The 13,169-nt window shown below is 38.0% G+C and overlaps 1 protein-coding gene across 1 annotated transcript in view; it reads left to right on the top strand.

The window, feature by feature from the left end:
- Nucleotides 1-2,624, top strand: part of LOC140230985 (casein kinase I-like) — a 91,199-nt gene extending 88,575 nt beyond the window's left edge. The window contains exons 11-12 of the mRNA XM_072311131.1: nt 27-217; nt 1,399-2,624. Of these exons, the coding sequence (XP_072167232.1) occupies nt 27-217; nt 1,399-1,453 (246 nt within the window). The 3' untranslated portion in view covers nt 1,454-2,624. The remainder of the gene's footprint in view (nt 1-26; nt 218-1,398) is intronic.
- The last annotated feature ends 10,545 nt before the right edge of the window (nt 2,625-13,169 follow it).

The raw sequence follows: 13,169 nt of genomic DNA, 5'->3' as shown, positions 1-13,169 counted from the left end.
TTGTCCTCTGGCTGCTTTCGTTTCAGTTGGGAACAAAAGGCTGGGTGGAGAGCCAGCGGCAGGGAGGATTGGAGCCCCCAGGGACAGGCAACCAACCAGGCTCCATCCAGGTCATCAGCTCCACCAACGGGGAGGTGGCAGCCGACGAGTTCAACAAGGGTTCACAGGCACCCATCACTGCGCCCACGGGCGAGGTGGAGGTGGTAGAAGACACAAAGTGAGTACTGGGTGGCTGTCGTCTGTAGCTATGACCCATCCAAGAGGGGATGGGCTTATAATTAATCTGAATCTGACTTATCCACAACTGCGCTTCCAATTATGGAGAAATTATAGACATAATTTTCCGATCTTTTATTATCACCATTGCATTGTCACTGTGCTTGCCATACCATGAGAATGTAATGCTGCCTGTAGCAATGACACATATGTTGACTGTCAAGGTTAATGTGAAATAATATGTGTTCAATATCAATGAGCAGGTGTGTATAGAGCTGTATAGAGGGGATGTGAGGTTTTGAGAGTTGTATCGAAGGGAATTAGGAGTTGTTCGTCGGCTGCACTGCATCAATTCACTTCAGTTAAAGAATGAGAGGCCCAAGCTCCAGTTTAACTCTTGATGGGGAAAAAAAAAAAAAAGATCTTGAATCATGTCCATTATAACTTATGTGTATAGGGTATGAGAAAAGGGTTCTCTCCAGAAGACTGATTATTCAGCTAGCCTTTGCAGATTTTACCCAACTGTCTGGCAAGGGTGTTTTTCACTTGTTTTATTTTTTTTCATTAAGGACTCTCGAATGCATTTGACGATTTGTGCAAGAGATGGTCTCATGTAATTACTCTTGGAACCAAATGGAAGCTTTACACTTGTCGGAAAATAGCATTCAACACAGACATACTAGAGCTTTTTGACATGCACTCATCAGAGTAAAATCGCATGAATGAACAGAAAGCCAGAAACGAAACAATATAAAGGAAGCGAAGGAAACCATACGGGCGAAATGGCAAGCTGTACGAAGTGTTATGCCTCAACAAAGCCCTCTGTGAGAGAGTAAAGAGCATTATATGAATTGTACATTTTGTAAAACTTCTTCACAGTATACTTTCGATTTCATCCAGAAGACGGGCGAAATGTTTTTGAATGCCCAGTCCTGTGAGCCAATGAGTGGACTGGTCAGGTAGTTTGTGACGGGGCGCTGCAGTCTGGTTCAGAGACTATCAATTCTAGTACCTGATGCTGTTACCTGCAAGTAGCAGTGTAGAGTAACAGTAAAACATGTTGCCAGGTTGTGAATCCACTTGATCATGGTTAATCATGAGATATGAATAGGCCTCTGTCATTACAATTTTAGGTCATGTTCTAATTGGACTTCTCCAACACGTGCTTCTTCCCCCGTTCAGGTGCTGTTGCTTCTTCAAGCGAAAAAAGAAGAAGGGCCTCGGAAGGCGTAAGTAGCCGACCACCCGATGCCCCCTCGATGTCCTGGAACAACCATCCACGTCCTCTGTATCACGACCCCATCCCCCCCTTCTCTCCAGGCTCTTTGACTGTTTCTGCGAGCCAGCCAGACACTTTGGCAGAACAGGATGCTTTCGCCGTCCCCCGTTTGTTTTTCGAGTTTGTCGTCGCTCATCGCGATCCGTGCGACGTCGGATGTCTCACAACGTGTTCTTAGCCCACCGGGGGAGGTGAGGGAGAAGGAGAGAAAAAAAAACAAACACACTGTTCACTGTTCATTGATGAGAGGCAGAAACCCATGCATAGAGAAGGAGGAGGAGGAGGAGGAGGAGAATCATATAGCATGGGAAGAGAGGCCACGAGTGCAAGCAGTCACTATTTTCCTGTTGCATACTCCACACGTGATCTGTCCTCTCTCATCTGTTTGAGTGTTTGTCTGCCCGTCTTTACCACATGTAAACACACAAGGGTCTCCCTATTGCTACCCAAGTTTATATGCCTGCATTTGAAGGAGAATTGAAGAAGACGACGACGAGGAAGAAGAAAAAAAAAAAAAAGAGGACAAAAAGTGCGTCAATGATGGGCTTTGTGAACGGAGTTTTTTTTTTTCACTATATTTCAGTGTGTATGATAACAAACGTTGTGTGTACTACCAAGATGACTGTTCAATGGTGTTTTCTACATGAAGTTTTTCCCGTGAAGTGGTGATGATATTCTTGAGTGAACATTTATGTCGTTCAGCTGATTATGCGTTACTTTAATCTGACTTCTTTAGAGCTTATCTTCTTGTTTTTGCACCTTAAATGGTGAAAACAGATAAGATTTCATATGACTGAGGTGTCTTATCTCATTCTTTGTGTCCCTTTTTTTAAGTAGTCGTAGTTTGCATACTTTCATGCTCTTCTAAAAATGTTGTTGGTGATTTCAAAATCAGAAATCCTCCTGTATCGTTACCTCATGTTTAGATTAAATACAGAGTCCATTGTAGAGCTTTACAACGTCTCCAAGAGTTATACAGAATGTGAACACTTCTCAGAGTACACATAGGCACCTGTGTAGCACTATTTCACATCCCATCCCCCTGTCTGCCTCACATGGTGGGCAAACTTAAACTGCGCGTTGCAGTCAGATCACCAACACAGTGTGAAATTAAGATGATGAACTTGCATGATCCATATCCATATCCGTTTCGACATACATATTTCTCCGATACAATGCATTGCAAGGCTTCTTTTTGGTTTGTTTTGTACCCTCGAGAGGCCGTGTAAAGTCCATGTTTGTAAGATAAAAGAATCCCTTCTTCACAAGAGTCTTAGGAATGTTTACAAATGGAGCCAGTCTGTGTAATATAGCTCCATATGGCACTGTTGTGACCAAGTTGCATATGTTGATGTCAGTATATTTAAAGCTCTAATTCTCTCTGTCTCTCGGCATATTTCACAATTACCCTTCACACCAAAGGAAGCAGAGATTTGTGTGTGTCTGTATGTCTGTGTGTAATCTTCTTGCTGTAATTGTTTTTTTTTTTATGCATGTTCCCCCTTATGCCTTCTTTCAAAAAATGCCATTCCCTCTGAGGACATTAGCTCTCATAGTATGGCATTGTGTTTCAACACCTATAAGTATGTGCAATGTTGTTTAAATCTATTTAATCCTCTTCTGTAATTTCTGTCCATCAAGGCACAGACAAAAATAAAGGAAAGTTAATAGGAACTGGCTTTCTTCCGTAGAGTAATTTCCACCATGCAGTCGACGTAAAGATATGTTCACCGGACAAATGATGAGAGAGATTTCTGTTGATATGATGCATCTTGCAATCATAGCCACCTGTCTGGATTCAGTGGAAGGCCACTGTGTCATCACAGTGATAAGAAAAATATGCATTGCTAGGCTGGGGGCCTGGCCTTGGGTGACGGCTGCTGTTCAAGGCACGCGGCGCTGTCCCTTGGCAGGTAGTGTCAGTGTGCCTCTGGCAGTGACGTGGATGGGAGGGGGGGGGGAGACAGAACGGGCTGTAGTGTGGATGGTGTAACCATGGAAGATTTCTCACCTACCGGTTTTCCTTTCGCACATAATTTGAGCTTCAGCGACGGAAGTGATCACATGTCAAGCACATACGTGTATGATATAATAAGTCACACTCAACACCACGGTGAGGCCATTTCTGTTCCTAATGTTGTCGAGTGATGAACTACGTTCATGAGAGTATTATTCACTGTGGCACAATATCAGCAGCAACAGCTCTCGTGTTCCAAGTTTGACCCTAACTGTTCTTGTACTCGCACATTGGTCTATACCTTCTCTTTCATTATGCACACATCTATGACTGCATGTTTGATCAATGTTTTGTCAAAACAGTGGCTTTTCTTCTCCCCACCCCCTCCTCCCAGCAAAAAGAGATGATCATCTATGTTGACTGGGCTTTATATACCATCTCACATTTGCCTGTGTTTGATTGTGTGAAGCTGGTGGAATATTGTTACTATATTTCCTTTATCATTTTCTCTCTTTTTTTTTCTTTTTTTTTTTGCAAGAAAAAAGCAATTTCATATTTGAATAAAATGTAAAAAGAGTCGTGTAAGTTCATATGTTTGATTTTTTTTTTAAATACCAGTGCAAAATGTATTATAGTTATTTTGTATACCACACACATAATTTGATAAAATCAGAGAGGGATATAGCACAGGGGTGTTATTTTGTAAGGGTGATTGGATGGAGCCATTCCTTACATTGCAACTTGTTTGGCAAGCTGGGATGACCCACGACTTTGAGCTTGGAACATCTTTTTTCTTTTTGGGGGGAGGGGGAGGGGCTCTTTTGTTTGTTTTTTGTTTTTTTACTTTTTTTTTTCCTGGGGAGGACTTTGCTTGAATCTTAAATGCATTGTATTTATAACATATGTTGTCACCCACAATTGCCTTATATAAGTGTACATTTTTCATCGAGAGCAGAGAGTGATTGTTTTATGAGTGACAACATATTACGATCCTCAGATTCAAATTCATGGCAATGCTGTATGTATAGTTTACTTGGTACCACACTCACAAGTAATTCTAGGTATTGCGACTGGACTTCACACAGTTGACAGTCACCAGGCAACATGCAGAAACTAGGTGAAGCAAGGTTGTAGCATGGTAGTGGTTCATGCAACATGTGTACATTTCCATTTTGTTTTGTTTTTTGTCTTTTGTTTTCTTGCAAACAACAAAGCAATTTTTCTTGCACCTTGCAAACACAGCACACCATTTCAACAATAATGTCAGAATAAAAAAAAAAAAGACAAAATACTGTTGAAAGTGTATGCATCGTGAATGTTGATATCCCAATTTGTGGAAACACAATGCATGTACAGAATAATCATTTAAAAAGAGAGAGAATTATGCCATGGAAGAAATATTGTTTTGTATCATCAATTTGTTCTGATGCATCTGTAGAGAGTTGTTATATTTCCATTCTTTTCTTTGGCTGTCTCACTAGCTTTCTCTCTCTCTCTCTCTATCTCTCTCTCTCTCTCTCCCTCATGTATTTATTTAGTTTATTTGATTCTTCTTTTTTTTTTCTTTTTGCTGTTATATCCTTCTTCCTTGCAAATCTTCATTATTCTTGCCTCGTGTTGTAGTTGTGTGATATACAGATCATCATTCCACTGAAAGAAGAGAAGCAAGCTGGGAAGGATGCTTACCTATCAATTACTGGTACTGACGTATGTAAGATAAACCATGACTTGTGGCATACGAAGTGTTTTGCCTCAACAAAGCCCTCTGTGAGAGAGTTAAGAGCATTATATGAATTGTACATTTTGTAAAACTTCTTCACAGTATACTTTTGATTTCATCCAGGAGAACGGACTCAACTTGTCCAGCGAGAATTCTCATTCTTTTCTCCTCTTGTTTTTATTTCAATTTTGGTTTTGCGTTGTAGACCAGCTTCTTTTCTTTTGTGCAGTTGTAGAGAAATGAGAAAGGGAAATCTGTATTCTTTCTCGGAACTTCCTAGCTCGCGCAAACTAAAGAGAAAAGAGGAAAAAGTAAAGTGTGACAATTGCCCTGTGTAGCTGTACTCGAGATGTAGATAATAATTGAAAGTTGCATTCTAATGAGAAGTACACGTCTGTGATACAAATTAAAAACAACAACAACAAAGAAAGTATGAAAGAGCATGTGAATTGAAATCTCTGTGATCTGTTTTTAAGCAGATCACCTTGGAATGAAATTTGCATTATCTCTGTAATTCAATGCATTTTTGTATTTAAAAGAAAAAAAAGAAAGGAAGGAAGAAGAAGATGAATGCGTATGGTGAAATCATTATATCCGTTGACATTGTTTGTTTTCTATATCAAAGGTGGAAGAGGGACACAGTGTGAGATTTGGTGTGAGAGAAAAAAAACATACCCATACACTTACACACATACACATGCATACACACTCTTTCAAACATAACATACACATATATATACAACTGTATGTTTGTGGTTTGATAGGAGTTATGTCAAAATTCTGTCTATCACAGTTGTATATTTAAATATGGAGAATAGATGGATGTGATCTTCAAGCATCTGCTTTTTTTTATATGAATGTGTTGGGGTTTTTTTAACTATAGTTAATATGATGGAGAAAAAAAAAAAGGAATGAAAATTAGTTTGTTCTTTGCAGAGTTGTTAAATGTGATCGGCTGAGAGGGAAAATGGACGCTTTTGTTCTGTTTACAGTGAAACACTCCAGCTATACCTTTGAGTTAGCCATAGGCTGGGCCATGCCCTTCTCTCAAGTACTTGTTGAAAAAGTGATGAATCAGATAAAGGACTGGATATGGGGGAAGTATCCCCAAAAATGTATTACCTTCAGAAGCACCACATTTTCACAACCATTTGTCAAGAGTAATCGACTGTTACCCAGATGAGTTAAACAATAACTGCATTTTATTTTCTTTCTTTTATTGATTTTTCTTTGTCTCCTTTCAGAATAGGTCAGTGGACAGTTGGCTTATTTTCACGCAAAGCAAAACTGAAGAGAGGCAGTCTTTCTCAGCAAACTGGACAAATGAGTTGGCTATCTCTTGTTTTAGATTGATGTACTTAATATTGTAGTGTTGTTAGCATACAGTGTGATCTATACGTGGACATAAAGCTTCACCATTTTTTTGCTTCATCTTTCATGGAGGTAAAACAGTTTGACAAACGTGTACCGAAGGTCTCATAGTTTTGTGACATTCACTTTCTACAGTTTTTGTTAGTACTTTTATTTGTAAGGTACGAATGCCTAAGCCACACAGTGAAAAATATGGCCAAAAACTGGGTTTTTCATTGTTGTTTTTTATTATTCCCTCTGAGCCGATCAAATTTTCCACTCACTCTCTCAATCTCTCAATCTCTCCACCCACACCTAGATAATCTAGTCATGTAAACCTGGGCAAGTTAAATGCTAGATATATGAGATGTACGTGATGAACATATGTTTGAGTCTATAAGAATTCCCCGTGTGTAAACAATCAAAATGATGTCCCCATGACTGTGATAATGTATCCATACGTTCTCTGCCTCTCTTCCTGTACCCTCTTCACACACGACACGATCTGTTTCACTCTCCGTTCAAAGATTATTTCGTAATTACTGCTTGAGTGAAATGATGGAGTCAAAAGAAAAAAATGTGAATAAAATATGTAGAAATTATACAAATCAGTGGAAAGTGTGGTTTCCGTCATTTGTTGTGTGAAGGCTGCTCTATACCACCTCTCTCAGTGTGTGTGAATGATGTGTTTAGATGACTGGGTTGATATAGAGATGACTTGGAGGAGACCTCCAAATGATTTTCAGACTTTTACTTATTAGCAACTAATTGTCCCCGCCGAATGAGTTCGAGCAGGGGACTATGAAACGGGCTCTGTAGTGTGTGTGTCCGTGTGTGTGTGTGTGTGTCCGTGTGATCAAAATGTTCAATTTATGAGCCAATTTTGATTCTGTTTGCTTTATATGATAGCACTACATGACCTATATTGTACATTTTGCTACAAAATGCTACTCCTTCACCATTTCTAACCCGATTTTGATTCCGTTTGCTTTATGTTATGGCACTAGGTGAGGGCTTCAAAACTTCTACACAGAATTTTGACATTTGACTTCTTTGACCTTTGACCTTGATTTTTGACCTATATTGTACATTTTGCTACAAAATGCTACTTCCGGCGGGGACATAATTACGCACCGCGTAATTTCTACTTTTCCTTGTGATTGGTTATACTGAGTACAGAGTTTTAGAATTTATAGTGATTGGGATGAGGAATAAGAATGTTTTCAAAATTTATAACAAATCACAATGAACAAGGATGATGACATGGCGGTCTCACAATATGAATGCAAGAGTAGGAGCTCAAGGAAGCAGAACAAAAGAAAGCATGCATAAATTCTACACAGGTGAATTTGTTAAGCACATGGTATAGTAATGGTATTACATTGCTACATTTCTGAAATATGTGAGGCTCCTATGTCATCATCCCTGTTCAGTGTAATTTGTTTTGGGTTTTTCAAAGTATCGATTTCTCTGCTCAAGGACCACAATAATATTCCACAAATCTATACATGGAGCTGTTGATTTATGTACTCCATGATGTGAAATTATGAAAATCTGGAATGCTCCTATAAAAGTAAAACATACATGTAGTTTCCGTACACGTGCAGAAACTGTCCATTTTTGCTCTAAAATGGACACAGCATCGCCTGCCCGCGTATTTTTTATTTACACCACTGCTCCGCCAAAATTCCCAGAAATACGAAAGAAACAGCTCGCGGGCAAGTCTAATCTGTGCCTTGGTGACTTGAATAGAGAATAACTATCAAGTCTTTGACTTTATTACTCTCTCTAGCCTTGAGCCTGACGGAATAAACCGTTACAAACTTAATATACTTTAGAAATTAAGAACAAAAATGAAAACAAGATGTTGAGCAAGACCCCGAATGGGAGTCGAACCACTGGACCTTCTGATTATCAGTCCAAGCCCTAACACACCGTGCCAAAGGGAGGCGATGCCGAGATCGGTGGTCATTGTGCTTAAGAAGTAGGCCCTATGCAAACACAATTTGTCTTAGGTAGAGTCCCTATAGTCCTAGGGCGCGAGCCGTTTCTGTGGGTTTTTTTAATAATAGTGGCGGAGCAGTGGTGTAAATAAAAAATGCGCGGCCCAGCAGAACAGCCCTAAGGCAAGCAGGCTTGAAAAATCACTCACACACACACACACACACACACACACACACACACACTTTTTTTTTATATTCTTTATTTGAGTTTCATTCATTATCAAATCCATATTAACAATAAAATTAATATGTCCACCAAAACAAAAACAAAAAAAAAAGCAGCTGTATTCTTCTTTCTTGTGCTGCTAAATCATTTTTCAAACATACAGTACGATATATTTGGGTCTTTTTACCAAATCATACCCTGTTTTTATAAAAGAAATGACATGAAATTCGGCATAATTCTCAGAAAAAGTTATTTTGATCAGCCTAATCAAGCCAATCCGAATGTGCCTTATCACTCACACACCCAATAAGAAATTTGTGTTTTCTTTTTCTTTTCTTTTCTTTTTTTTTTTTTTTGGCAGAGCACACGCTATATACATAAATATATCAGATAAAGTATAACTCTTAAAAGGGAAAAAAAATTCTTGATCAACTTGATCAGATTGCTCAATATCCACTTCATTCAGATTGCTCAATATCCACTTCATAAATTCTCTTACACTCTCTTGAGAATACAGCATTTCCTGAAACGTATCATAAAAGAAAGCATTCTTTACTTAACCGAACAAAACTCATTTTTTATCTAACCTATCAACCTACCCCTTTCAACCCCCCCCCCCCCCGTACAAAACAAAATAACCATATGTGTACAGTGTATATCATCAAAACAAACCATATTCCTGCCTAGCCCATTAACCATTACTCTACTATTTACCTAACTACATCTACCTAGCCCTAACCATCCCCACCTATTTCCCCACTACATCTATACCTAACCCTAACCATCCCCACCTATTTCCCCACTAACACACACACACACACACACACACACACAAATGATGGTACATGGTAGCATCATATGAAAGAGCTTTCAAAATTCTGTCAAATTATGACACAAACAAAAATTCAATTTCGGGGTGAAATTTCATGCCAAGCAGACCCTTCTGCCAGACAGCAGGCGACGACATATGCATAAAAAAATGTTTAAAATAACACTTTAACACAATTTCAGTTGGATGAGGATGAAATGTGAAAATGTTAGATAGTATTGCAATCTCAGAGCAGATCTGATTTTGGCTGCTACGTAATGTTGTATAATTGATTACAAATCGGGTCCATAGCGGCATCCATAGATCTTAGTAAGAGTTAAAGATCACAACCGGCACATGCCCCCTTTTTTTCATTAAAAACAAAAGAAATAAAAAGAAAAAATGAAATGAAACCCCGAAGTGGCACCAGAAATATTTGCTGCCCCCCCCCCCCTTACAGAATTCCTGGATCCGCCCCTGCAACTCCCCCCCCCCCCCATCTCTGCTGAGCTCTCATTCCAACCCCCAATCTCTGCTCATAAGTTATGTCATAATATGACATAACTTATGAGCAGAGATTGGGGGTTGGAATGAGAGCTCAGCTTATACTGTAATATAGCATAATACAGTAGGCCCTATCATGAAAAGTATGTAAAGAGATTTTTTTAAGTGTCTTACGTCATGCACTATATCCAACTATTGAGTTGGGAGGGGGAAACAGGGGGCCAGCATTTCTACTTCTCAAAATAAAATGATCCTGAATGGGGAATCAGCTTTCAAACCTAGCAGGAATTTCAAGAAAATTTAAAGTGACTACAACCCCTTCCCAGTTATTGTTAGATTATCAAAACACAACCATTCATTGATGCAAAGGATTCCTGTTTTTCCTTGTTTATTTCGATCCAAAAAAAAGGGGAGCTGTAATCTAGACTTGTTTGTGAGTTAATGGGAGATTTCACAGGTGATTATATCATGACTTTGCATATATTTTTACATTTTGTGAAAATGCATTAATTTTTCAACATCTCATAACTTTCTTTTTTAATTCAATATGAAGCTTTAATGAAACATACATCATTTCATCTGTGTAAGATTTCACCATTTATCAAAAATTGTACATTAGTTCTCCTTTGCACCAGACAAAATTAAAATCTACCTGTCTTTTTTTTTTATTTACCTCTGCGAAAAAAGGTACATTTCTCCATTTTTCTTTTTTTTTAAAATATACAATAACCAAGCAAATGTCATCACACCAAGACAGATCTTTTGGGGTCAGTTCACATACGACATACGACTCACAGGTGTTGTTTAATACTCATAATCTCTTAGTCTTTACTTTAATTTCACTTAGTTTTGAACTAAGTTGACTGTAAAAGCTAGAGTTTACTCATGAAACAGAACAATGAAAGATTCATCAAAATCAGGCAGAAGACGGGTTGCTTAGTTTCAATGTATGTTTCTCTTTGCCTGGTTCACGTTGACTATCCATTACCCTACTCAGCAAAGAAAACTCCAATAACAGGATAGTGTGAAATGGATTGCCTCCTGCATTAACCCTTAAATGTCTATCTGTGTCAGGGACTTTGGGCAGTGTGTAAAACACTATGAGGTTTTACTGTGTCAATGGGGACTCACAACACAGGAAGGGTTAATGTGTCCAGGCACTTGGCATTACTTGCCAAGCTTCTTTTTTTTTTTTTTCATTAGCATTCAGTGATCCGTCCAAACTTGACAGAGTAGTAAAGTTCCCCAAGCACACTCTGGTGTGTTCAGTCCAAGAGAGAGGCTAACTAAAGTGATAAAATAGGGATTAGATGGTGTAAATAATTTCTATTCACTGACAATAATTAGTTTCCAGACATCTGCACTGATCGGTGAATAAAGCAAAAGCAGAAGTTGACAATGGCAGGAAGCTTTCAGTGTAAACAGATTTTTAAGTGTACATCCACTCAACATCAAGTTGTGGACTGTGGATTTGTAGAGCTGACTAGAGGGTGTGTATTATTTAATCTATATCAACTTATCAAAACTTTTACTAGGCCTTCATCAAGAAAGCACTGGAATGAATGTAACTTAAGAAAAAATATATTAACTCACAATTTAGTTCCAATGTATAATTTCCAAATCTTAACATCAATGTCAAGACATACAGTTAGCCAAAACTTTCCACATAACATCATTTTGGTGAGCATGTAGTAAGCATGAAATCCAGTGAGCCAAATGTTCCAACAATCAATCCCTATTATATTATCTCTGTAACTATCTTCTTCATTTTCCATAAGAGTTAGCCACACAATTGTGATCATACATGGCTGATCGCAGTAACCAGACTTGTATGTTTACTGGACTGTGGGCAATATGGGTTTACCAAACTGGAGCTATCTTGGAAAATTAATCATGATGTTGCAATATTCATTCAGGTCGCTGCTGCATTTGATGGGGGAGCTCTCTGCTGTCTTGTGAGCCGCGCAATCCATGGGCAGGAATTTATGATGATGGATTTGAAAACATGTAATTAGAAATATAGATAGATAGATAGATAGATAGATAGATAGACATATAGATAGACATATAAATAGATAGAGAGAGATAATGGTATGTAGATGGATAGATAGATTGATAAATAGATAGATAGATAGATAGAAAGATAGACAGATAGAGATAAAGAAATAGATCAATAGATAAATAAACATATAGATTGATAGATAAATAGATGGATGGATGAATTATAGTAAGATAGATATAGATAGATGTAGATAGATATCAATAGATGGATACAAAGATTGATAAACATCCAGAAAAACAGACTGATATAAGTATGTATGTATATGGATATATTATGTATATACACACATACATACATACTTACATACATGGATTCATGCTTTCTTCCATATAGAGTGATGAATAGAGAGAAGACGTATCGTTTAGGTGGTGAAAGACAAGATAGACTGACCGTTTAGATGTGATTTAAACAGAATAATCAATGCAAGAACATGAATCAACTGATGATTGTCAAAACATAATCTAGATATGCATCTCTGTTGATGACCAAATTTTGATTGATTGATGGATTGATAATTGATTGATTGATTGATTGATTGATTGATTGATTGATTGATTGATTGATTGATTGATTGATTGATGGATGGATGGATGGATGGATGGATGGATGGATGAATGGAAGGATGGGTGGGTGGGTGGATTGTTAAGGCATGGATCTTATGATGGTATTTGTATAGATTTAGATCAGAATGATATTGACCAAGACAGGGAATGATTTAATGAGTGAGTCTAAGTAAGGAGAATTATGTGGACTTTGGTTGGTTTTTCTTTGAGTAATTGAGTAGGTAATTTATGTATATGGATATAAGATGATTGAATAGAGAAATAGACAATAATGCATTATTGGCATTATACTGTATCCTGAGGTTGCTTTCAGGTTTTCAGTAATATATGTATATTTTTTTTTTCGTCATGGCAATTTTGCTCCCTCAGTGAATTTGGATGTATACGTTTTTCTAGACAGACGACTAAGATATGAAAATGATACCAAATCTAGGGGTGTAGAGGTATCAAATAGTGAAAAATAAAACCAACAAGGATGAACAAAGTGAATGCAGTCAACATTAAAATCCTCAGATTATCTATCCATCCATCATTGTTTCAT

The sequence above is a fragment of the Diadema setosum genome, chromosome 7 (genome assembly GCF_964275005.1).
Source record: "Diadema setosum chromosome 7, eeDiaSeto1, whole genome shotgun sequence".
Lineage (NCBI taxonomy): Eukaryota > Metazoa > Echinodermata > Echinoidea > Diadematoida > Diadematidae > Diadema > Diadema setosum.
Note: the sequence above shows the minus strand (reverse complement) of the source record. Positions and strands in the feature narration are given on the sequence as shown.